The 25,870-nt window shown below is 41.4% G+C and overlaps 2 protein-coding genes across 11 annotated transcripts in view; both read left to right on the top strand.

Annotated features, from left to right (window-relative positions):
- LOC109931543 (GTPase KRas) overlaps positions 1–18,946 on the top strand; it is a 65,946-nt gene extending 47,000 nt beyond the window's left edge. For 4 of the 6 annotated variants that reach the window (XM_048610282.1, XM_020530811.2, XM_020530817.2 and 1 more), the window contains 4 exons: positions 3,786–3,917; positions 10,713–10,891; positions 11,983–12,142; positions 18,141–18,946. In XM_048610282.1, the coding sequence (XP_048466239.1) occupies positions 3,807–3,917; positions 10,713–10,891; positions 11,983–12,142; positions 18,141–18,257 (567 nt within the window). In that variant the 5' untranslated portion in view covers positions 3,786–3,806 and the 3' untranslated portion in view covers positions 18,258–18,946. Of the gene's footprint in view, positions 1–3,785; positions 3,918–10,712; positions 10,892–11,982; positions 12,143–13,354; positions 13,476–14,928; positions 14,930–18,140 lie in introns of all 6 variants that reach the window. The other 2 variants (XM_048610284.1, XM_048610283.1) reach the window with 2 other exon arrangements.
- A 6,489-nt stretch (positions 18,947–25,435) lies between these two features.
- Positions 25,436–25,870, top strand: part of LOC109931500 — a 38,179-nt gene continuing 37,744 nt past the window's right edge. The window contains exon 1 of one of the 5 annotated variants that reach the window (XM_048610280.1): positions 25,436–25,524. Coding sequence is in view for 1 of the 5 variants with exons in the window: in XM_048610278.1 (XP_048466235.1) it covers positions 25,603–25,701 (99 nt within the window). In the remaining 4 variants the exon portion in view is untranslated. The other 4 variants (XM_048610277.1, XM_048610276.1, XM_048610278.1 and 1 more) reach the window with 4 other exon arrangements.

Consider the following 25,870-nt stretch of genomic DNA (forward strand, 5'->3'; position numbering starts at 1 on the left):
TGTGCTCCAAAACCATTGGCATGTTGCTGGTTTATTTTTTCAATGCTGGTTTGAGCAAGAATAAGAAAAAAAAAAAAAAAAAAAAAAAAATCCTAAATGGCAACTGGTTTGTTTTAATTTCTTCACTGGCCTTTTCAGTAAGAACTGAAATAATTTCACCATCTGGTACAAATCAGTCAAGTTTTTATTGAATAGCACATAAGACTAGGGGCTGAATGGCCTTCTCCCATTTCAAGTTTAAAACAAGTTCTGGTGTCTGATGAACTGAGTAATCAGAGTTGCTTCAGATGTTTATTTTTAGCACTATCTGTCACAGTGACACTCCCAAGTATTTTCAGTGGAGTTCTGTTCCTTTTAGGTGTGGTTTATTAATCTCCTCTTCCTCTGGGTTTTGGCTCTGTAGTTTTCTGGGAATTGGGGCTGAGGACTTGGGGTTACTGGCAGGGACACACATACCATCCCTTCCTGCAATTGAAGTACAAGCTCTTGTCATTAATACGAGACACTTTAAAACCTTTTAGCCAACACTCAGAGCCAACTGCAAATTATACATCTGTAACAGGCTGAGTACCATTCAATGGATCAATTGAAATTTGTCTTGAATTATCTGACCACCCTTAGTGTTAAACCTTTGTAAAACACTAAATCTTTTTTTTAAATATCCACCACATATTGTTAATCCTATTAGCCATATCTCATTGAATGACAAAGCAGATGCTGAGCTGAATGGTCTACTTCCTGTTCAGAACTGTACAGCACAGTACATCTTCTGGCCTTCAAAGCAAGTCCCTGTCTTGGTCTGTGTGTGTGTTTATAGGTCTGCATTGCTTTGTTGCTACAGGGCAAATCCTGACCAAATCTGTATAACCTTGGGTCAGAATCATTCCCATTAAGATTGTTGTTGTTTTTTTTTTTATTTTCTATTTCTTAAAAGTTCAAGTCTTAATCTAAGATACTAACCTTTCAGCCTCTGAGCAGGAGTGGGGGATGGGTAAAACTGAAAACTGAAGCCTGGCTCGTGATCGGGTCAGAGAGCAGTCTGCTGATGCCAATCTTTTAACTAATGACGTGAATTGTCCAGATTTCACAAATGTGCCCACTGATGTTTACACGCCTATTCAGTCTTTTTCAAAGTAAAAACGCTTTGTACTGTCATAACTGAAATAATTGAAGACTCCTGATATTTAGATGTAACAAAATAATTCTGGGAAATCTAAACGGAGGTTGAAATAAATAATAATTCAGTCTTCCATCTTTTTGTGACATAAATAACTGATTACAGATCAGGCCCTTACTCACAAATGCTGTCGCAATCATTTCTTATGTACTGACGCACTGTGGGAGTTTTAAAGGCATGGTTTGCAGGGATGTTGTTATATTGTGTTACAGAAATAGATTTGGCTTTTGTTTTAAATAACTGCTCAGGTGTATGACAAATCTGAACTCTTCAATTGCTCAGCAACAGCGTTGTTGAAAAGGTTTGCATTCGAGCAAGAGTTTGTGTCTAAGTAGTGCCTTGTCTGACCTCCGGCCATGCTGAAGTGCCATGTAGCCATTGACTTTAAAGCACCGTTGTAATGTAGGAAATGAGACTGCTAATTTGTTCTTAGCAGGATTCCACAAACCAAGTTATTTTCTTTATATATACTGATTTTGGTCGAAAGATTTGCATATTTGCCAGGACAGTGGGAGACATCTCCTGCGCCTCTTCAAAAGAGAGACTTGGAATGTTTTGCCTGCACCTGAGGGGGCAGATTGGACCTTGGCGTCTCATCTGAATGGCAGCATCAGTGACAGTGCAATACTGAGAGAGTGCTGCACTGAAGTATCTGGAATGGGAATGAACTCCACACTTGAGGTAATAATTGCCACTCAGTCATGGCTGACACCTAAATCCAGCACAGCAATTGCGGAGTAATATTGCACAGTTTCTATAGGGGTGACAACTTCTAACTATATCCAAATTCTGTAGGGTTCGGTGCATGTCATCACATTATATCTAATTAAATGGTAGAGCTGTCTCAAAAGGAGCTGACTGACCTTCACATTTAGAAGAAAAAGTTCTTGTGACAGTACTGTGCTTTTGAGAGATGTATTTGGTGTTGATCCTCTTGCAGAGGGTGTTGCCACATTGGTACATGAATGTCTGCTTCAGACAGGAGGTTAGTAAATGGCTTGGAGTTATCCCTGAGACAAGATAATCATGATTGGTGTGGTCAGGCTCTCAGACCCAGAAGGTTGCAGTTTTGCTTTCAGTTAGTGAGAAGATATCTGTTGGCTGCTGAGCTAAACGTTTGAGTTGCAAACTGCGAGAGTAAAGTGTTAGAGGCTTCCTCTTAAAAATCCAACGGGGCAGCTTGTTTCTTTCTTCTAGACTGGTGAGGGACAGCATGTGAGGATCATAGCTGTTTTGCAGAATTGTATTTTTACCAAAGAATGTGTTTGTGGGATGCTTCCTATATTGGAACAGTCGATGATTAGTGATTAAATACTACATTTATCTTGTTATGTATTTTAATAGAGTTAATGTTATACCAATTCTTCTTTACCTTTTGTACTTTAACTGTGTTGAAACGGTAAGGTGTGTCTTGATGAAAGCCTAGTGGTGGACCAATTGAAATACATCTGGAATACAGCACCTTACATTTGCCTTTAAATAAATATAAATGCTAGGGTCTAGGCTATTTCCTTATAATACTCAGGTAGGGTGGGGGCTCTGGTCTGGTCTGGTCCAGTCCATTACACTACACATGAAGTACATAGAATACCTACAGTGTGGAAGCAGGCCATTTGGCCCATCGAGTCCACACCATTCCTCCAAAGAGCATCACACGCAAAGTCAACCCCCACCCTATCCCTGTATTTCCTATGGCTAACTCACTAAATACACATCCCTGATACTATGGGCAATTTAGCATGACCAATCCACCCTAACCTGCACATCTTTGGACTGCAGGAGGAAACTGGAGCATCCAGAGGAAACCCATGCAGATATGTGGAGACTGTGCAAATTCCATGCAGAGAGACTGGATTTGAACCCAGGTCTCTGGCACTGTGAGGCAGCAGTCCTAGTCACTGAGCCACCATGCTGCTCCATACTTGGCAATATGTGGCATGGCTGGCATTGGTAGCGTTTATTGTCCACCTCTAGCTGCCCTTAGTTGTACGTGGATGATGCAGTTGTGTTATTTTGGATCTTGAGACTGTGCAGACCAGAATGAAAGGCAGGTTTCCTTCCCTAAAGAAAGCAAATAAACCAATGGTTTTTATGATTTTGCATCAGCCTTATTATTGATGCCAGCTTCATATTTCCAGATTTTTGTTTTTTTTAAAAGAACTGAATTAAAATTTGTGATTGAACAATAACTTGCTGGCTCGCATGTCCTTGGGAAATAATGTAGAAATGTCACTGGATTAGTAATCCAGAGACTCTGGGCTCAAATCCCATCAGAACAGCCATGGGGTTTAGTTTCAGTTGATGAATCTCCATGACAATGTTCATTGATTAAACCAATTTGGTTCAGTAATGTCCCTAAAGCAAAGGAAATTTGCTGTCCTTATCAGGTCTGGCCTACATGTGACTCCAGACACATAGCAATGTGGTTGCTTCTTAACTCTCCTCTGAAATGGCCCAGCAAGCCATGCAGTTCAAAGGCATTTAGGATCAGTGACGCAATTTCATGCTGCCCACTTCCCAAGAAAGAATAAATAAAAGTGAAAGAATCACTGCACTGCCATGTTTGCTTCTGTTCCTTTGTTGCTAATGTTGCTGTTTGCTTACACAGGTCTGTCTCTGAACAAGAAAGATGACCGAATACAAACTAGTGGTGGTCGGAGCTGGTGGCGTAGGCAAAAGCGCTCTGACAATCCAGCTTATTCAGAACCACTTCGTAGATGAGTATGATCCCACGATAGAAGTGAGTTTTTATTTCTCTTATTCCCTTCTTTAAGAGACTCGTGTTTGTGTTTAAATTCTGTACGTTTAACTTTTAGAATGGCAACAAAATACTCTGTATAAATATGTCTGAAGTGGTGGTTATTGCTATAGTATTGTAGACACCTAGCCTTCAGTTTTACTGAACTATCTGCCCTGCTTGGGTTTCCGAAAGCAAGCAGAGGAGGTAAGTCCATGAGAAAAATTGAGCAGCAGGCAATACCACCAAGAGATGAGTTGGTTGCAAGGGTACAAAGATTCAAGAATGACATATTTTAATAGACCAGAGGAGAGGTGACACCGTGCTTCTGTGTGCTACTCATGCAGTTCGTTGTTCGGCACCTGTCCCATGAAGTGATTCTCAATGAGAGAATAGCGCTGAACTTGATCAGCCTCAGGAGAATATGGAACCTACTTCATGTCTGAACAGGAGTATATTCTGAATGAATTGCAATGTTTGCTCATTATAACTTCAATGAGCCTTGCCTATTCAGCAAGTGATGGAGGGGACTGTGAGCACAGTTGGCTTCTTATGCCAAATTAGTCGACTGTGTAGTGTTTTTTAGAAAACGGCAAGCGCACAGCACACAGTTCTAACTTTGGTGGAGGTGGTGGACTGTTCAAATTCACAAGACAGACATTAACAGTAATGAACCTAATTATATTTCTAATTGAAAATGGATGGCTAATAGGATAAATGGGCAGAGAAACAATGTTGCATTTTGCCTAGTTCCTTTCATGGCATTCCAAAACAATTCACAGCCAATGCAGTACAATTTGAAGTCTGCTGTCTCCAGAGAAGCGCATTTGTCAATTTGTGCATGCCAAGATCCTGCCATCAGGATTATGTGAATGACAAGCTCTCATGCTTTTCTTTTGCTGAGATGCTGAGGACTAACGTGACACAAACTAATTCCATTGCTGCACTTTGAAACTGTGCCGAGATGTTTTCTGTCTCATGGAAATCTAGAGACTGCTTTAAGCAAGTGGAAGGACATTTGGAATAAGTAGAAACTGTGTGAAATGAAGTCTTCTGTAAAATTATCCTCTCTCTTTTTTAAGCTGTGCCCTTGGTTATTTCTTGCAGCTTAACCCTTTTGCCTCTAGACGTTTACATAGCTCCAATTGATGCTTCACCTCTTGTATACTTGAGTTACATCCTGGGCTTTCAGCTATGACAATTCCAGTACCCTGAAGGACATACTTTTGTGTCAAAATACTGGGACATACTGGTGTAATGTGTAGCTTTGCAGTTTTGTTTTATAGTCACTCTACACTTGAGGCCCTCTAGTGAAGGAACTGTGTTACTGTAATGTGAAGATATCGGCCCAGAATATCCAGTTGTAACAATGATGAGATTGTTGTGGTGTTCAGTCATTAGTATAGACTAAAGGATTAACTGTATCAATACTAACAATCACAACTCCTCATGCATTTGCACAGTCATGTCAGTTAAGTTGCATGGGACTGAGACCCAATAGAAGAGGCATTCACAAAGGCCTGTTCTTCTGTACATAGTTTATAGTTAACCAACATTAATAGTCTTTCAGCTGAGGTGTTAAACTGGTCCCATTTGCGCAACTGGCTGAACATAACTCCCCTGTTTGTCTTGAAAAACCTGTCATGGCTCTCTTTGGCGCCTTGACCAATATTTATCTCTCAATGTACAACACAAAAAAAAGTCATTATCATGATCATCAGAGATAGTAAGAACTGCTGATGCTGGAGTCCGAGATAACGCAGTGTGGAGCTGGAGGAACACAGCAGGCCAGGCAGCATCAGAAGAGCAGGAAAGCCGACGTTTTGGATCAGGACCTTTCTTCAGAAGGGTCTAGGCCCGAAACGTCAGCTTACCTGCTCCTCTGATGCTGCCTGACCTGCTGTGTTCCTCCAGCTCCACATTGTGTTATCTTATTATCATGATCATTATCTCTTTGCTATTTATAGCAATATGCAAAATGTAACTTGGCTGTTGTTTCCCACTTTACAATAGTGACTGCACTACGAAAATATTTAGTTGCCTCTGAACTACTTTGGGACATTCCTGATCATGAAAAATACTAAAAATGCAAGCAAGTGGAGGTGGTGCTTGACTGATATCACGAGGCTAGTAATCCAGAGATGGGATGTGGGTACGAGTCCCACTGTGGCAGATGGTGAAATTTGAATTTGGTTAAACAAAAAAAAAAATTAATTAATACAACCATTGTTGTATAAAATCACCTGGTTCAATCATGTCCTCTTCGGGAACGAAATGTGCTATCTTTACCTAGTCTGCGTTCATGGACTCCAGATCCACATCAGTGTGATTGATTTGTAAACAGTCTAGTAAATTATTCCATTGGAGCTAATTACTACAATATCTATCTGATAAAAGGACTGAAACTGAACAGACCACCCATTAACAAAAAGAAATTGCTGGAAAATCTCAGCAGGTCTAGCAGCATCTGTGGAGAGAAAGCAGAGTTAACGTTTTGGGTTCAGTGACCCTTCTTCAGAACTGACCACCCAGCATCTTCAAAGGCGCTGGAAACGGCAATGGCACACCACAGCTCTGTCAATCTTCAAAGTTCTCCTAAGTGACATCAGAGTGATTGTACCAAAATTGGAAGACGTGACCATATGATGTAGGAGCAGAATTAGGCCTTTCAACCCATCAAGTCTGCACCACTATTCGATGATGACTGATCTGATAATCCAAAACTCCACTTCTCTGCCTTTGCCCTATACCCCTTGATTCCCTTTCTGATTAAAAATCTGTCAATCTCAGTCTTGAACGTACTTAATCATCCAGCCTTGACAGACCCCTGCAGTAAAGAATTATGCAGTTTCACTGCCCTATGAGAAAAGAAATTCCTTCTCATCTCTGTCTTAAATGTGCAACTCCCTTATTCTGAAATCATGCTCTCTAGCCCTAGACTCTCCCTTAAGGGTAAAAAAACCTCTCTGCAATAATCTTGTAAAGTTCTCTAAGAATCTTGTATATTTCAATAAGGTCGCCTCTCATTCTTCTGAACTCCAATGAGTACAGGTTCAATCTACTGAACCTCTCCTCGTAAGGTAGTCCCTCCATACCTATTATCAGCCGAGTGAACCTTCTCTGTACTGTCTCCAATGCCAGTTTCTCTTTCCTTTTGATAAGAGACCCCAAACTGTTTACAGCAACAAAAACAGAAGTTGCTGGCAATGTCTTTGGGAAACTAAACAGCTAATTTTTTGGGTCCACTGACCCTTCATTAGAGTTTCAGATTTCCAGTATCTGCACTTCATTGTTTTACTGTTCACAGTATTCCAGCTGAGGTCTGATTTAGTGCCTTGTATTGTTTTAGCAAAAGCTCCGTACTTGTATATTCCATTCCCTTTGAAATAAAGGCCAACGTCCTCTTTGCCTTCCATGTTACATGCTAAACGTGGATGCTAACAGTTTGTTACTTTGTCCCACAGACTTGTCAAGCAACAGCCTGACACTGCCTGTAAGGTATGATTCAATTTCTAGGCACCACCATCTCCATTCCTGGCTTTGTTTTGTCCTAGCAGCAGGACAGACCCACCAGAGCTGGTGCATTGTGGTTTACAATTGGGTGGGAGTTATCCTGGGAGTCCTCAACATTGTTGGACACCGAGAAGTTTCATTACAGCAGGTCAAATATAGGCAAGGAAACCACTTGTCACCCTGAATCAATACTCTTCAATGTTGAACACCACTTGAAGGAAGTACTGAGTTTGGCAAGGTTACAGAGTGTACCCTGGAGGGATGCTGGACATCACTCTGTGCTGGACTTCCATCCCACGTGAAAGTGAAGAATACACTTGATGCTACAAATAGCTTTGAGATGGAATACCCCGAGGCCTTGTTCATTGTAGCCGGTGACTTCGGCCAGGCCAACCTCGAGTGTGCTACCAAGATACCACCAACACATCTCCTGTCCCATCAGAGGCCAAAACACCCTGGACCATAGCTACACACTTACCACTCCATTCCCTGCCTGCATTTTGATAAATCGGACCGTAATGCTGTGCTCCTTCTCTCAGCTTACAAGCAGAAACAGAAGTGAGGTTGTTGACTTGCTCGCCGAGCTGGCTTGTTTTTGTTCAGACATTGTTCAGAGTACCAACCATAACGGACTGGACAGTATAAGTTCCAAGCAGAGTAGAATAACTTCGCTTCACCGGAGGCTCCACTGATGATGTCACCTCGCATGGTGACAAAACGCCTGAAGCTCGGCGAGCAAGTCAACAACCTCACCCACGACCTGAGCTACAGATCTTTGCCAAAACTTTAAAGAAACTGAAGTGTTGGGATCCAGTACAGAAAGTAGTACAGTGCTGGTCTGAGGTAACAGACAAGCTCCTACGTGACTGCTTGGAGTCAGTGAACTGGTCGATATTCAAGAATTCAGCGGCCAACCTAAATGTGTGCCACTGTTGTCACAGACTTCATCAGTAAGTGTGTAGAGGACTGCGTGCCAAACAGCTTAATCCAAGTGTTCCCCAACTGGAAGCTATGGATGAACCAGAAAATCCATTCCCTACTGAAGACCAGGTCTGAGACTTTCAAGTCGGGTGACCCTGACCTACCCAGGAAATCGAGGTATGATCTTTGCAAAGCCATCAGGGATGCCAAGAGACAATACCAGACTAAACTAGAAACCCAGACTAACCACACAAACACACTTTGAGGCAAGGCTTACACGATACAATGGGCTACAAAGTGAAATTGAGTAGAATCATTGACTACGATGCATCCCTCCCCAAGGAGCTCAATGCTCGTTTTGAACAGAAGGTCAGTGAAATGATGTCACCCTGCCCCAACACCTTCTGGTGCACCTGTACCCACAGTCACTGCTGCAGATGTCAGATCAGCCTTCTTGAGGGTGAACCCACAAAGTGACTGGCTTGGATGGAATCCCCAACAGATCATGCATGGACCAGCTGGTGGGAGTATTTGCAAACATCTTTTAACCTTTCTTTTTTTACGATGCGAGGTTCCCACCTGCTTCAAGAAGACCACTATCATTCCAGTGCCAAAGGAAAATCGGGCAATATACCTCAATGACAGCCACCCGGTGGCTCTGACATCCATTATGAAGTGCTTTGAGAAGTTAGTAATGGCACACACCAAATCTAACCTTCCAGATCACCTTGATCTGCTATAATTTATCTACTGTCACAAATAGGTTCACGGCAGATGCCATCTCCCTGGTCCCACACTCATCCCCTGGAACATCTATGTCAGGTTCCTATTTATTGACTTCAGCTCTGTCTACAACACCATAATTCCAACAAAACTCTTCTTCAAACTCCAAGACCTAGGTCTCGGCTCCCTCTTCTGTAACTGGATCCTTGACTTCCTAATCCATAGACTGCAATCAGTAAGAATAGGTGATAACACCTCCTCTGCAATAATCTCAACACTAGTGTCCCAGAAGGCTGCATGCTCAGCTCCTTACTCTACCCCTTATACGCCCTCCACTGTGTGGCCAAATTCAGCTCTAACTCCATTTACAAATGTGCTGATGACACCATGGTAGTGGGTCGGATCTCAAACACTGAGGAGACAGAGTACAAGTAGCCTTGAGATGGAGTACCCTGAGGCCTTGTTGATTGTAGCCAGTGACTTCAACCAGGAGATAGACAGATTAGTGGCATGATGTAAAGACAAAAAAGTCTCTCAAAAATGTCAGCAAAATGAAGGAGCTGGTCATAGACTTTAGGAAGCAGAGTGCTTCTCTGTAGCTGTAACTCTCTATATTCTGCATTCTGTTCTATTACACAAGTACCATAATTATGATAACTTTGATGCGTTCCAGGTCCCCCAAGGTAACCAGTTTCTTTTGCTTCTCTTCTGTGTTACCTCCCTAGGCAAACTAACTCTTCCTCTGACTAAACTTCCTTTTGCTTTTTTAATACTTTATTTATGTATTGAGAATGTGTGAACAGGCACTACACCCTAAAACCAAACTGTGCATACAAGGTCTTGCAGTCCACAGTAGAGATGATTGAGCAATTTGGTGTGTTGATTGAAGGAAGTATGTTGACCAGGACAGTGGATGAAATAACCTGCTGATTTAAAGATGAACAAATGACCACTGCTATTTTAATGGCACATCTGGTGAGCTCCCAGTGGATTGGGATCAAACCTGGGGTGTGGTTGAAACTCTCAACTTCCTGTTGACTGCCCTAGTCCCCTCCATGTCATGCCCTTAATCTAAATGGACTTTAGTTTTTATAACCATGTTGGAAGGGTAGGTTTACATGTGAAACCTCCTCTTGTCCTCTAGGCAAGTCAGGAATGTTGCCATTTAAGAGTAGGCAGGCAAAAAACATTATTCCTAGAGTGACACTGGCCTTTTTTATTGGTTGTTTATATATAGCCACCTACCATGCTGTTTTGTATATTCTTATAATTTTCTGTTTATTTTCTCTATTTGCTATGCCTGTTCTCAAATATGGAAGTTACATATTGACTGCTTTTTGGGTTCTGAGAATGACCGAACGAGTGATTGGATTTAACCAGCTCTCTAAATACTTGAGGATATAATTCAGCTGCCCTGCTGTGGGGTGGAAGTATTTATTGGCTTTTTGGCCAATCCTGAGCCTCTGCTTCACTAATAACAAAGTCCCAGAGTACACTTAACATGTGCCTAATGTTGGATTGCAAGTTCGTTAAGATTCCTCAAGTTCTTGAGTGATGCTTCACTATTGTATATCATTTACTACTTTCTGAGGAAGTTGCACCTTAATGTTCTAACTCATCTTTCATCTGGTTTGTTCTCAGGATTCTTACAGAAAACAAGTAGTAATTGACGGAGAAACGTGTCTTTTAGATATTCTCGACACAGCAGGTCAAGAGGAGTACAGTGCAATGAGAGATCAGTACATGAGGACGGGCGAGGGCTTCCTATGTGTCTTTGCCATAAATAACACTAAATCATTTGAAGACATTCATCATTATAGGTGGGTTTTAGAAGGGGAGTCTGGTTCTTCCACTTTCTAATCCCTATTCTGTCCGATTTGACACACCAAGTGCTGGAAAGTGGGATTAGTGCAGATAGGTTGGTGCAGAGTTAATGGGCTGAAGAGTCTCTTCTGTGTTGTATGACTGACTATTTGAGGCTAAAGGAAAAAGTTTCTCATTTGTTAAAGTGCAGTTTACAAGCATCTTTCTCCATCTTAAACATGGAAGGGAAACATTCACAATGGATTTACTGAATAGAACAAAGGACCGCGGATGGTGAAAATCTGAAACAAGAACAGAAATTTCTGGAGAAACTCAGCAGGTCTGGCAGCATATGTGGAGAGAGAAACAGTTAATATTTTGAGTCCAGAGACCTTTCTTCAGAACTAGTTGACTGGACGTGAAAGATAACTCTGGATTAATTGAACAGTTGTTTCAAACCAGCATAGGTGAAGTGGCTGACTATGCCATTTAACATTTTAAAAATATAATTTCCACACGAGATCTGGGTGTCTAATAGTTCTGTAGTTTGTTTTTCCCCCTTCATGAAATGCCACTTCCATAATAATAATAATATTGCAGGGTGTGTATGCACGGTAGGTTGAGAAATTGGTCTATGTCTGCTGAATTCAAATTGAACGCAGATTGATGTGAAGAAAATCCCCCTACTTCTCTCTGTTTGATACATAGTTTTTTCATGAAATGAGTTGGACCGTCTCTGTCCGTTTCTTATGTAGCTGGCACAAGAATATCTAAAATTTGTTGGCGATGAACACCGAATGGGTTTTTCCAGACTATGAAACCAGAAACACAGACAATTATGGAGTGTGAATATGTCACAACTCTGCAGCAGAGCTGTTCTCCTGCAATCAGGAGTTATGGCAAGCTGTTTAGGCAGTGTAGGAGCAGTTTTACTCTGCATGTGGCTGTACTTTTTTCCCTCAGCGAGCAGGCTTGATGTTGGCATTGACTGAGAAACGGCATGTGCCCAATGTAACATCGCTATCCCAATCTCAAACCTGTCACAGAAGAGTGAATTTTAGTGTCTTTCTGAATTAAAAGCTATAAAACTTTGTTTTCTGTTTCACAGAGAACAGATAAAAAGGGTAAAAGACTCTGATGACGTCCCCATGGTCCTAGTGGGAAATAAATGTGATTTGCCCTCGAGGACAGTAGACACAAAACCAGCCCAGGATCTAGCGCGCAGTTACGGAATTCCTTTCATTGAAACGTCAGCAAAAACGAGACAGGTGAGTATTAGAGCAAAAGCAAGTGAACAGAGTTGTGATACAGAACAAGCATGATCTAACTGAAGACTGAACAAAGCATCAATCCAGTTTTGGTCATTCGTTGCCAGCAAAGGCTCTGAATAGCTCTTTTTCTTTTAATGTGACATCCATTGATAGTGATATTCTAGGAGTCAACATGTCCCACGTTAGCTTTATAAAAAAAAACTGCAAATTTTTCAAGCATTAGACAAGACTGAATGCACAGCTGGGACTTAAATTGGCATTTAAACAATCTGGCTTTAACTAATCAGTGGCTGCCCTGTTTATACAAACTCCCAGCTCATCAGCTTCAGTTTAATAAGTCATCAGAAAAATAGCTAATGAAAGGAACGTATATGGCTGAGTTGTCTTGATGAAATAAATAGATAGGAATTCATCCCAAAAGATAGATTTCACATGATAAAAGTTTCATTTGTGTTTCTCACTTTTTCTGATGAGCATAGAGCAAGAATATTCCATTCACTTCATTGTTTAATAACACTCATTGAAATGTCTGATGTTTTCAACATGTCTGAAAGAACAATTTGTGCATTGTTATGAAAAATGTGTTGCACAATTGTGGATTTATGCAACTGTTTTACAACAGATTCTGTTGCCTGCATTACATCAGTTGTGTAATGTGGTAATGTCTTCTTAATTACAGAAAGCCTTAAAACGATGACTAGTGAAAATTTTTCACTTGTGCTGAGATTTTTATCTTGGAAGATGCTACTCTAAATTTTTGTGCTTGTTTTGAAATTGCTGCATTGTACTGCTCTATGATGGGGACAAAATTGTTTTGTGTTAACCTCTGCAATTTTCACTGCTCCTTGAATCTCTGCATAATTAATTCATATCTGTACAAGTATCTTGTCTCCTTTTCCGTAACAAAACAATGAGAACAAACCTGAAATCTTCTGATTTGTAAATTCAGTACTGTGGTGGTGGTTTTTTAAAAACAAAATCTTTTGAATCTCTGCATGGCTAAAATCACAACTCCTTTGTCTGCTACTGATCGGGGGCAAGGGATAAATCAATTTAATTCTATTCTTCAAAACTTTATTTTAACCTTTTTGGAGAGAAAATGAACATGGAACTTCGTGAAAATTTCAAATCATTGCTGAGTTCCTCCAGACCTCCATGTTTTGTACCTGTTTTATCTGATTATTGAAGGAGTTGTGTTTTGCAATGCAGAGAGTGGAGGATGCATTTTATACACTGGTACGTGAGATTCGCCAGTATAGGTTGAGAAAAATCAACACTGAAGAGAAGACTGCACGCTGTGTGCCCCTTAAGTGTGTTGTGATGTAAAATGGTAAGTTGTGAGCTTCAAAAACAAGACCAAGTGGTGGGTGGGTGGGGACAGCATTGTGCGACACTTTTAAGAACAATGACTTGCATTTGTCCCTTTTTTAATATGATATTGCCACCAACACCCAAGTGAATTGCTACAATCATTTGGAATTGTAGAAGGTTAGCGCTGCTTGTTTGGCTCATAATGCCTGTAATGAGTTGAAGGAATGATCCACTTACTCCACTCCCTGCTCGTTTCCTGCTAATTTGTTTTTTTTCTAAAACAAGTTTTCCTTTTTATTTTTGAAAATTAAGCTGTTATAGAATCTGATTTCCTTTTGTTTTCAGGCAGCACATTTCAGATAATAAAAACTCACTGCATAGGTAAAATTTTTCATCTTTCCTCTGGATCTTCTAAGCCAAGGATCTAAATTTTTGCGTTTTCTAGTCATTGTCCAACTTCTGCCCAGCTTCTCTCTCTCTGAACTGTTGAAATGTTCTAGAATTTGAACATTGTTAAATCTCCCTTTTAACCTTCTGTTCCCAGGGGTATTTCCAGCTTCTGTATTTTCTCCACATACCTGAAGTTTTGACATGTAGTAGCATGCTTCAAAGATACATTAGTTTACTGGTACAAAAGCTTGTCATATTTAGAATTAGTTTGTCAGACTTTGTTTGGAAACCTGTTCAGTAAACGCTTGTGCATTCTGGTGCACTTCTGACATTCATTTCAATGTGCATGATAACAAAATGGGATATCAAATTTTAATACTGTTTTGTATTGTCCACCACAGGAGTGTAAGACTTTGTTCACTTTTACGTTGTATGGTTGTAATCTCCATGTTAGAGTCCCCACTATTACTTGGAAAAGTAAATTAATGCATTTTACAACCAGTTGTTAATGAATTATGAAATTGTGCATGGTGCTGTTTTGTGCCTAGTGTAGTGGACTGGTCCAATTCAACACATGTTACTAACCACAGGAATTTCTCCAATATTGAACTGTAACCACTGAAAACAGCAGGAATAACCTGTATCAAGGGAATAATGGGATCGTATTTGGGGGTGCAAGACTGGAGGAGGAAAATGCTATTGTAGGTTGAAAGGTAGGAAATTGGGAACAAGAATCCTGCAGCTCATTAAAGCGGAAAGCCACTGATTCTTGGAAAAATAGACCTGGGAGTGTGTTACTTCGTGGGTGATACTGCAAGTGTACTGTGACTAAAATCTAAGTTGTAAACACACCACTTGTGCTAATTTAAACTGCTAGCACTTGGGTCCACATTGGATTATTTGACACTTTGCCCATTTTGAACTCTGTCACAGTTTTACCCGTTCGCATAGATGATTGCCAAGTGGTATTATCGCTGGACTTTTAATCCAGAGACCCAGGTAATGTTCTGGGGACCTGGGTTCGAATCCTGCCATGGCAGATGGTGGAATTTGAATTCAAATAAAAAAAATCTGGAATTAAGGGTCTAATGACCGTGAAGCCATTATCAATTGTTGGAGAAACCCAGCTGGTTCACTAATGTCCTTTAGGGAAGGAAATTGCCATCCTTACCTGGTTTGGCCTACATGTGATTCCAGACCCACAGCAATGTGGTTGACTCTTAACTGTCCTCTGGGCAATTAGGGATGGGCAATAAATGCTGTCTGGTCAGCGTTACCTTCATCCCAGTAACGAATTTAAAAAAACCTAACCTAGCAAAGTTCCATTGCAACACTCTGCTTGCATCTATACTGTGACAGTTTAAATGGTGCTATCAGTAAATGTGGATCTATGATGCTTCCATCATCCATCTAATCATTTATAAATACAGTGGAAGACTGAAGCTTCAGAAGAGATTCACGGGACCTCCACTAATATATCCTGCCAATATGTGTGCAATACATGCCCACGGTGGCATAGTGGCTTAATGATCAGTACTGCTGCCTCTAAGTGACAGGCTTCGATTCCAGCCTCTGGTGACTGTCTCTGTGGAGTCTGTGTGGGTTTCCTCCGGGTGCTCTAGTTTCCTCCATCAGTCCAAAGATGTGCAGGCTAGGTGGATTAGCCATAGGAAATAGAGTTACAAGGGAAGGGTAGGGGGATGGGTCTGGTGGGATGCTCTTTTGAGGGTTAGTGTGGACTCTATGGGCCAAATGGCCTGTTTCCGCATTGTAGGGATTCTATGATTTATGTCTTCTCTCTCTCTCTCTCTCTCTCCTTCATCCCAATCAATTCTCTATCTGAGCCTTTTGTCAACATGCTCTTGTTTGGCTAATTGTCTCTTGAACGGAGCCTATGGATGCCTTCTAGAAGCTCAGATAAATGATATCCGTAAATATTTCCATAACCTGCCATGTTAGTTGCCTCTAGAAAAAGTTCAGCTCAGTTCACTAAGTTCAACATTTCCTTTTTACAAATCCTTGCTGGCTCACTCCTCCAATCAATGCTTAGTCACTTTGCCTCTAAAAACAGATTCCAGTACTTTCCCTGCAACTGGCGTTGGACTAATGGGCTATAAATTTCTCACTTGTATCTAATTTCTTCAATTGTGGAGTGATGTTGGCAATTTTCCAAGGAGGCTATTCCTGAGCCAAGCACAAATTGGAATATCATGACTAATGCACTAACAATTTCCTTACTTTCTAATACAATGGAGTGGATTCTATTGGATCCTGGGGATTTATCTTTAGTATTATTGCTATTACTGACATTGAATCTAGTTGGTTCATTCCAGTGATTTATTTTCAGTTTTTTTTCCCTATATTTCTGGTATTTTATCCCTATCCTTTGCAATGAAGTCCAATTCAAAGTAGTTATTTAGTAAGTTTGCCAATTAACAGTATCACCTGTGTATATCATTAATGTGCTTCCTTACTCTAACTGCCCACATTCTTTTAGTAAATTGGTTTTAAAACAAAACCTTTAGTGTTCTCCATTTTCATACTTTTTACAAGTTTTTCTTTCCCCACAATTTACTATTATCTCTGTATTGTTTTGGGTTTTTGTTTCTTCCAGTGTCGGGTATCTCTAATGTCGTGTAAGTGCTTTCTTTTAACTTTTTATCCTACCTCCTGCTAGTTCACAAAGAGATCATTTCATTTTCCATTTCATTTCATGAGTAGCTCTCTTCATGCTTCCTTGAAATGAAAGGAAAATACTGCAGATACTGAAAATCTGAAATGTGAACAGAAAGTCCTCTGGACTCGGGCAGCGTTTCTGGAATGCGAAACACTAAGTTAACTTTGATTTTTGAATAGGTTGTGATGAAAAGTCATTGACCCAAACTGTCAACTCTTTCTCTCCACATGTGCTGCCTGACCTGCTGAGTGTTTTCCAGTAGCTTGCTTTTACCATTACGTTTTTGAATTCTCCACTGTCTTGTCTGTCTTTTCTTAAAATAAAGTGGAATCAATTTAAATGTGACATTTGTAACAGAACAGTGCGAATACCCTTGTGAAATGGCCATAATGAAGATTATTGCTGGGCTATTGACTGGGTCGTTGCTTGTATTTTTTCTTGACCTTTCCAACACAGTTTATTATAATAACTATATTGTGCATTGTAGTGAAAGCCTACAAAATTTGGACAGCAGGAGTTTCACCTGCAGAGTTGGGTTGGTGTGCATTTTAACCCTCGCAACCAGAGGAAACAGTGTGGCTGGGCCTTTTCCTGTCATTAACTATGTTGCCATGTAGACAGGGGAGGGCACCTTCTGTATTAAGTCCTGTTTCATCAGTATCCCAGCTGGTGTTGAACAGTGGCTTTGAGAGGAGATACTACAGCAACATTCCAGCTTGGAGAACATCGGTTAGCAGCTGCTAATAAGAAGAAGAAAACCTAAGAGATTGGTCAGAAATTTTCTTTGGCAGGGATCAGAAGGTTCTTGAAACTTTGAAGCAGGGAAGGAGAATGTGCTGGTTCCACAAGGGAGCCATGGCCTTTCCTGCCACTTTGACACTCCAGCTAATAAATGGTTGCTCAGTCTTGGCAGCAACTCTGCATCTTCATCCTGTCTGGACAGACACGACAGTTCCCCTCCAAGTCACTCACCATCCTGGCTTGGAAATGTATTGGTGTTCCTTCACTGTCACTGGCACTTCTCCTATTGGCATTGTGGATCTGCCTTCACCACATGAGCTGCAGCAGTTCGAGAAGTTTATCATCTTCTGAAGGGTAGCCAGGCACGGGCTATAAATGCAGACCCAGCCAGTAATGCCCATGTCCCGTGAGTGAATGTTAAAAAGGAATAGCAGTTAAAACTGCTGATGGATTCCTGTGCAACTCTCAGGCCAGATATTAACCCGTCAGAAAGCCCCTGTAAATCTAATCTCCCTTCTCGGCTCAATTGGAAGGCCCTGACATTTCAAAGTCTCTTGCACTTTGTGTCATTGCTACTTAAAAGCTTTGATCTGAGAATGTGCCATGCCTTCATCGGTATGCAATAGTTTACGTGTGCCTCAGTACCTCTAGGAGACAGAAAAAGCAGTTTGTGTTCTCCATGTGGCTGGCTGCATTTGACATTCCTCTCCTGTGTAAGATGGCATGGTGGTAGGAGGAAAGAACTATGGAGACTAACAACTATTTGTTAGAGTAGCACATATCTCTGAGATTAAAAGCACAAAACCAACTGACTATGCACTTGCAGATGGTGCATATGGAGAGAAAATAATGATGTATGCTTTTTCTTATTTTCAGGGTGTTGACGATGCTTTCTACACACTAGTCCGTGAAATTCGAAAACACAAAGAGAAAATGAGTAAAGGTGAAAAAAAGAAGAAAAACAAAACCAAGAAGAAGTGTTTAATTATGTGAATATATTTTGGTGTAGAAGATGTATGCTTAGCTGGAAAAGTGATATCTGATTATTTTTTGTATTTTTTTTGTACATTACACTAAATTATTAGGCTTTCTTTTTATTGTCCTTTTTTTATCAAATTTTAGTTTAACAGAACTGACAGCTGTTGGGTCATGGCCTGAACTTTTTTAAAAAAAACCTTTAATTTCTTTCCAATGCCAGTATTCCCTGAGTGTCTGTCATTGTTTTGTTAAATAGCATAACTGTGTTGTTCTGAAAACAAATTGGTTACTCTTTTGGGGCTTTTGCGCATGTAACTATGCTTTTCTAAATACATTTTGTCTTTATTTATCATGCTGAAAATATATATATGAAAAAAATATATTTCCTCTTGAGTGCCAATAGCCTGCTAGGTTCCACTTGTCATGAATGGTTTACCTGGGATATATTTTAATATCTTTGTATGGTTGTAAAACTTAAAAGGTGCACATTTTATACATTGTGCTTTATTTGTCAATGATTTAATTTCTCTGAATTCTTTTAATTGTGCTGACTTGAGAATGTTCATTAATGTTCTACAGAACTGACAAGTGGCCAGTGTCAGATTTGTAATGTTTATACTGTAGAAAGTTTGTCTGATATTTGTTGTAATGGCTTTGACAAAAAAAAAAAGTACTTTTAGTGATTAAAAAATAAAGCAATCCAACCTTGTTCTGACATTTTTAAAGATGTGCTCTGGCTGTGTGTACTTGGACCCATGGCATTATTGACCCACACCTGACTATAAAGGTATTTTGTTCTGATCTGACAGAAGCGTCACTGTTGTAATGAAGGATTGGTAATACAGGATGTCATAACTCTGCAGCCTAGGACTATTTTTATTTGAAAATCCAAAGAAAAGATTGAGAACAGAAAGAGTCACAACTATATAGCGTCTTCCAAAATCTCTGTCTGGATAAGCTGTACAACCCACACGACATTTTGAAGCATAGTCGCTGGTCACCACATTTCCCACATTATAACAATCTGTGTACAGCAAAGCACCGCAAACAGCAATATAGCAATGACCAGATCAGTTGAGAGAAATGTGCCTGCTTTTTTTTTTGTGATTGTCTCATCTGAAAGATGTAACATGCTATTTGGAAAATATGCTCAAATTATAGCATTGGGCGTAAAGTTTTGAGCAGGGAATGCAATTCTGGCTAAAGTCCATGTTTTAACATTTGTATAATGTATATTCAACAAACATCTGTGAATTTTTTAATGCTCATCGCTATTTGTCTAGTTGCCTGTTAGGAAAAAGGTTCTTTCATACTTAATCTGTATTTTAGAAATCTTTTTCCATTTGTAGATTTATTTCCATTCCAAATCAGTAGTTGTCCCTTTTTGTAGTTTGTGTAGGGTTATATTATTTGGTGTGGTTGTAAAAAAACTTGTCAAAGTGACGACAAATTAAAGGGTGACAACTTTTGGGGCGGCAGGGTGGCTCAGTGGTTAGCGCTGCTGCCTCACAGTACCAGGGACCTGGGTTTGATTCTAGCCTTGGGTGACTGTCTGTGTGGAGTTTGCACATCCTCCCCATGTCTGCATGGGTTTCCTCAGAGTTCTCTGGTTTCCTCCCACAGTCCAAAGATGTGCAGGCTAGGTGGATTGGCCATGCTAAATTGCCTGTAGTGTTCGGGCTGTATACATTAGATGGGTTATAGGGGGATGGGTCTGGGCGGGATGCTCCAAGGGTCAGTGTGGACTTGTTGGGCTGAAGGGCCTGTTTCCACACTAGGGATTCTGTGAAAAATACATAGTTAGATTACAGAACCTTGTTATTTAAACTCAGTCACATGTGGATTTGTGTTCTTTTCTTGTACTTGAGTCTTGATTTTCAATTTGGCATTTTGCTGTATTACTCTGGTGAAGGCAGAATTATTGAGTATTTTTAAGGCAGAGGTAGATTGATTTTCCCCTAATGAAGATCAGGGCTAGATGGGAATTTGAAGCATAAAAATCAGCCATAATCTTATTGAACAGCCTGGGGGAAATGGTCTACTTCTCTTAATTTATATGTTTTGCACGCTTACTTCATTGTCTAAGGCATGGCAGATAAATGATCCATTCCTTGTGCTGCTTTTAAAGTGAGCAAATGGTACTCCAAGTTATTTCAGTTACTAATATCCTGCAGATATTAATTGCTTGAGATTTGAGCAGCATTGCCATCATTGAATAAGTCTCCATCAACATCCTGGAAGGGTACCATGCACCAGAAGATGAACTGGGCTAGCCATATAAATACTATGGCTACAAGAGTCAGTTAGAGACTGGGAATTCTGACGTTAATAACTACCTCTAAAGTCTGCCATCATCTACAGTGCACAGGTTAGTACTTAGAAATACTCTGACTACGCCTAGCTGAGTACATCTGCAAAAATATTTAAAGATCAACACCATCCAGGACACAGCAGCTTGCTTGATTGGCATCCCTCCCACCTATCACCTTAAACACTCCCTTCCTCTGACGCATAGTGACTGTGTGTACCATCTATAAGATGCACAACAGCAAACCCTCAATTGCTCCTTCAAAGCCACAATCTCTACCGTACACCATCTAGACTTGGATCTAAAAACCAAAAGCACTGTGGATGTTGTAAATCAGGAACAAAACCAAAAATTCATGGAAATGCTCAGCAGGTGTAGCAGCAAGTGTGAAGAAACCGTTAACGTTTCAGGTCTGGTGACCCTCCGAACTGATGTTGGTAGGAAAACGTTGGTTTATATGCAGAAAACAGGGAGGGGGATGGGGAGTTGGTAGGGAGTAAGCGATAGGTGGGGGATAAACAAAGGAGTTGATACCAATCCAGCTAGGGGGGTGAATAGCTGTTAATGGGGACTGTTAGTGACTAACAACAGGTGGTGTGTAATGGCAGGTTATGTGTTAACAAGGCCTGGTGTGTGGGGTAGCGGACTAGGACATGGGAGAGTTCAGGCCCTGAAATTATTTACCTCAATATTGGGTCCGGTGGGCTGTAGGGTCCCCAAGTGGAAAATGAGATGTTGTTCTTCCAGGTTGCCTGAGCTTTGCTGGAACACTGCTGCAAGCCTGAGACAGAGATCTTTGCCAGGAAACAGGGTAGTGTGTTAAAGTGGCAAGCAACTGGAAGCTCAGAGGAGACCACATTGTGAGCAGCAAAAGCAGTAGACTAGATTTTCCAGAACATCTACGTTTTGCTTGCAAAAAAGACGCTGAGCTTCCAGTTGCCTGCAATTTTAACACACCATGCTGTTCCCTGGCAACGATCCCTGTCTCAGGCTTGCAGCAGTCTTCCAGCAAAGCTCAGCGCAAGCTGGAAGAACATCACCTCATTTTCTGCTTGGGGACCCGGCAGCCCTCTGGACTCAATATCAAGTTCAATAATTTTAGGTTCTAAACTCTCTCATGTCCTAGGCCCCTATCCCACACCAGGCCTTGTTATCACATTGCCTGTCATTACACACTACCTATTGTTAGTCACAAACAGTCCCCATTAACAGCTATTCACCATCCTAGCCAGATCGTTATCAACTCCTTTATCTATCTAACTGCTCTTCTCTCTCTTTGGGCTCTATCTGCACCTATTGTTTACTGCCTACCCCTTCCCTATCTTCTGCATATAAAGTGACGTTTTCCTAGCTACCATCAGTTCTGAGGAAGGGTCACTGGACCTGAAACGTTGACTCTGATTGTTTCTTCACGGATGATTCCAGACCTGCTGAGCTTTTCCAGCAACTTCTGTTTTAGACTTGCATCTATATTGTTGTTCCTGTGCAGTCACTGGATCAAAATCCTGGTACTCCCTTTCTAACAGTATGGTCGGTTTATCTTCACAAGATGGACTGCAGTGAAATTTGGTAGAGGAAACATATGGCCTTTCCAGTGACATCAACATCATGGAAAATTATTATTTAAAAATCCTTCACTCTAAGGGTCTTGAAATGGTTTTCACCTCACCATTCTATTTCCATCTTTACTAAAACTCTATCTTTGAACTGCTCCAATCTGACTTTCACCCTCCTCACAGCCCTTGGGATGGTCTTTGCAAAGTACCGAATGACGTTCTGGGGCTGACTTTATTTTCTCTTGTCATTCTAGACATAGCTGCGGCATTTTGGCGTGGTTCATCATTTTATTCTCTGCTTAAACAGTCCAATGTTTAAACACCGCAATACCAGTGGTTGATTCTTCTCTGGCGTTGACACTCACCCAAATTCTCGGTTATCTCCTTTTTCTGATCTGTCTACTATTCCTTCTTGATAACGTCATCTGTAGATTTAACAGTATTTTCCATGTATTTACTGTCATTATTCAACTGTATTTCTGCACCTATACACCATGTCTTTGTGTCTGATGTTTCGAACAATATGTTTATGCTGTTCATATGCATGTCTTCCTCACTACCTTATTCCCTGTTCCCAGTCTGTGTGTGCACTTTATCCCTCTGCCCCATATGTTTAGAATGACCCTCATATCTCATACTCCCTTATTGCACCAAATTATTTAGTAACTCAGCAGTGTACACTTTTCTTTACAATGTCCCTGACTCCAAATATTTCAAGTAAAATATCACCCATGCATGAGCATAATAAAAAGGGAATTGATTTACAGCTTTCACAGAAAAATGAACAGTTACAGATTCCCAAGACATCAATAGCAATTTTAGAATACAATGTTAAAGTCACTGTAAAGCAATAAATGGGATTACAAAAGTATTAGATTACATACTCCCTCTTCTCTAAATTTAATGCTCCATACCACCAGAATTAAGCTGATATTACAAAATCTTTGGGTGTAGTAATGCCTTCAACACTTTAAAGTATTAGTGTTGAGAGGCAGCGCTGGACAGAAAAGTAGCAAATAGAATCAACCCGGAAAAATGTGAGGTAACACACTTGGGGACGGCTGACCACTGTTGAATGGCAGGGAGAGGGTGATACTGACAAGGTAAAGGAGTGGGGATGGTGGTGAGTACTGTAAAGTTGTGACTAGGTAGGCAGCATTTAAAAGGGTATTTTTGCATTTCACCAGTCCCCTGGCACCATACGTGTCTTAGGAAGATTACAAAATCATGGGCATTACTGCCACAATTTCCGCTCACTTCCTTTAATATCCTTGGATGCATCACATCTGGTTCTTGTGCCTCATCAACCTTAAGTATGAACAGCCTATCGAAAACCTTGCTTTTACCAATTTTTATTTCCACGAGTGTATGGACTACCTTCTCTTTCACCATAATTCAAACAGCAACTTCTTCATTGGTAAAGACAGGAGGAAATACTGAAACAAACAAACAAACAGTCAGGCAGCAGTAGGTAGAGGAGTGGATGAGAGGAGACACTGACAGGTAGAAAGCAGCACCTCAAGAAAAGGCAGGAGGAAACACCGAGGCAACAGTCAGCAGTAGCTAGAGGAGTGGGTGAGAGGAGACACTGAGGCAGTCAGCAGCTGCTAGAGGAGTATGTGAAAAGGAGAGACTGAGGCAGGCAGACAGCAGTACCTAGAGAATTGGGTGAGAGGAAGCCATTAGATAGGTAGTCGTGAGCATCTAGAGGAGCAGACAAGACGAGGACCACATGACAGGCAGACAACAGCATCTGGAGAAGGAGTAGGAAAAAGTATACTGAAACAGGCAGAAAGCAGCATCTAGAGGAGTGGGTGAAACAAGGGCACCCAGACAGTCAGTCAATCAGACACAGAACAAAACTCAAGTGCTGATTGGTTAGAAGTTTTGTTTCTTGCTTTTTATTCTCCAGTTTAAAGTAAATAGTCTGAATATAGGCTTAAGTCATAATGTTCTATAGATTATCAGATCAGGCATGATCTCATTCGATGGCAGAACAGACTTGATGAGCAAAAATAAGCCATTCAGCCTATGTCTTTAAATTCAATGAATAAATCTGGGATTAAAAGCTAGTTTCAGTAATGATGACCATGAAAATATCATTGATTGTTGTAAAAGTCCATCTGGTTCACATGCCCTTTAGGGAGGATATTTACCCTACATGTGACTTCAGACTCACAGTATAATCTGGTTGACTCTTAACTGTCCTCTGAAATGACATAGCAAGCTATTCTATTTAAGAGCAATTAGGGATGGGTAACAAATAATGGACTTGGCAGTGATGACCACATCCTCAGGAAAAAGAAAAGAAAAATGTGACAAAATCTGCAGAAATATGGCAAACAGAATTGGCAATCCTAGTCACTATTGCCCCTGAAACAATGGCCTTTAGGATTAGTGACAGATAACTGGCGTGGTGAGTAACCAGTGATATCAATGAGAACAACCAATAGGTTAGAGGACCATTGAGATAAGTGATCAGTGGGGTGGGTGACAGGACAAATATGCACTGATATGAGTGATTGACAGGATAGTTGCTCAACACATTGAGTGACCAGTGGGATGGATGACCATTCAGATGATTGACCAGTAGGATGGGTGAATATTCTGAATGATCAATAGGATTGTTGACCAATGGACTGAGTGACTGGCTGGATGAATGACCAGTGGACAGAGTAATCTCTGGCACACAAACAGAAATTACTGGACAAACTAAACAGGTCTGGTTGCATCTGTGGAGAGAAAGCAGAGTTAACGTTTCACATCTAGTGATCCTTCCTCAGTTCTGGTGGTCCCTGTACTTCAATTAATCTAGTCTACTGCATTCGCTACTCAAATTGTAGTCTCCTCTACATTGGGGAAACAAAGCAAAGACCAGGTGCAGAACACCTACGTTGCGTCCACAAAAAAAAAACACCCCGAGCTTCCAGTTGCCCGTCACTTCAACACACCACCTTGTTCCCTAGCCAACATCTCAGTCCTCGAGATAGTAAGAACTGCCGATGCTGGAGTCAGAGATAACAGTGTGGGGCTGGATGAACACAGCAGGCCTGGCAGCATCTTCAGAAAATTTCTGGCCTGCTGTGTTCATCCAGCTCTTCACCTTGTTGTCTCAGATTCTCCAACATGTGCAGTTCCTACTATCTCTGATATTTAAATACTCCTTTTGGCTTTTTTTTTACCAGTCCCAGCCAATCAGAGGTGTCCTTTCAAACGGGAGCGCGCTGGGCACTAACGGTCACCCGTGCGACCAGGACGTGCGGTGACGATTCTCCGTCGCCAGCCAATGGGAAGCTAGAGCCGGCGGTGACGCAAGCGGCGGCGGGCCGTCTGAAAGGCGGAAGTGTGGCGGTGGCTGGCTGTGTGGTGCTGAGTCTGCGCAGTGGGAGTCTGGTGTGCAGGAGCGGTTCCGTCTGCGGTAGGTGAGGCCTGGGTTTTGGCTGAGGCCTGTTCCCCCCAGCACCACCACCCCCCCAACACCTTTCTACTGCGGCTCATGTCCTCTCCGCTACTGTTGCGCTTAGCACGGCAAAAGGCGCTGGGGGCTGTCCTAGGCTGCTCCCTGCATTGCTTCATTGCAGTTCTTTACTCCCAGGTCAGTTCGGGCCGGGCCAGGCTAGGCTGAATGGATGGTAGAATGACGTCCCCCCCCCCCCCCCTTACCAGGCTGGGTGGTAGTGTACCACCCCACCCCCACCCCCACCCCCAACCAGGCAGGGACCAGGCTGGGTGGGGGTGGTAGTGTGCCACCCTGGACCAGGCTG

This window comes from Rhincodon typus, chromosome 22 (genome assembly GCF_021869965.1).
Source record: "Rhincodon typus isolate 14 chromosome 22, sRhiTyp1.1, whole genome shotgun sequence".
NCBI lineage: Eukaryota > Metazoa > Chordata > Chondrichthyes > Orectolobiformes > Rhincodontidae > Rhincodon > Rhincodon typus.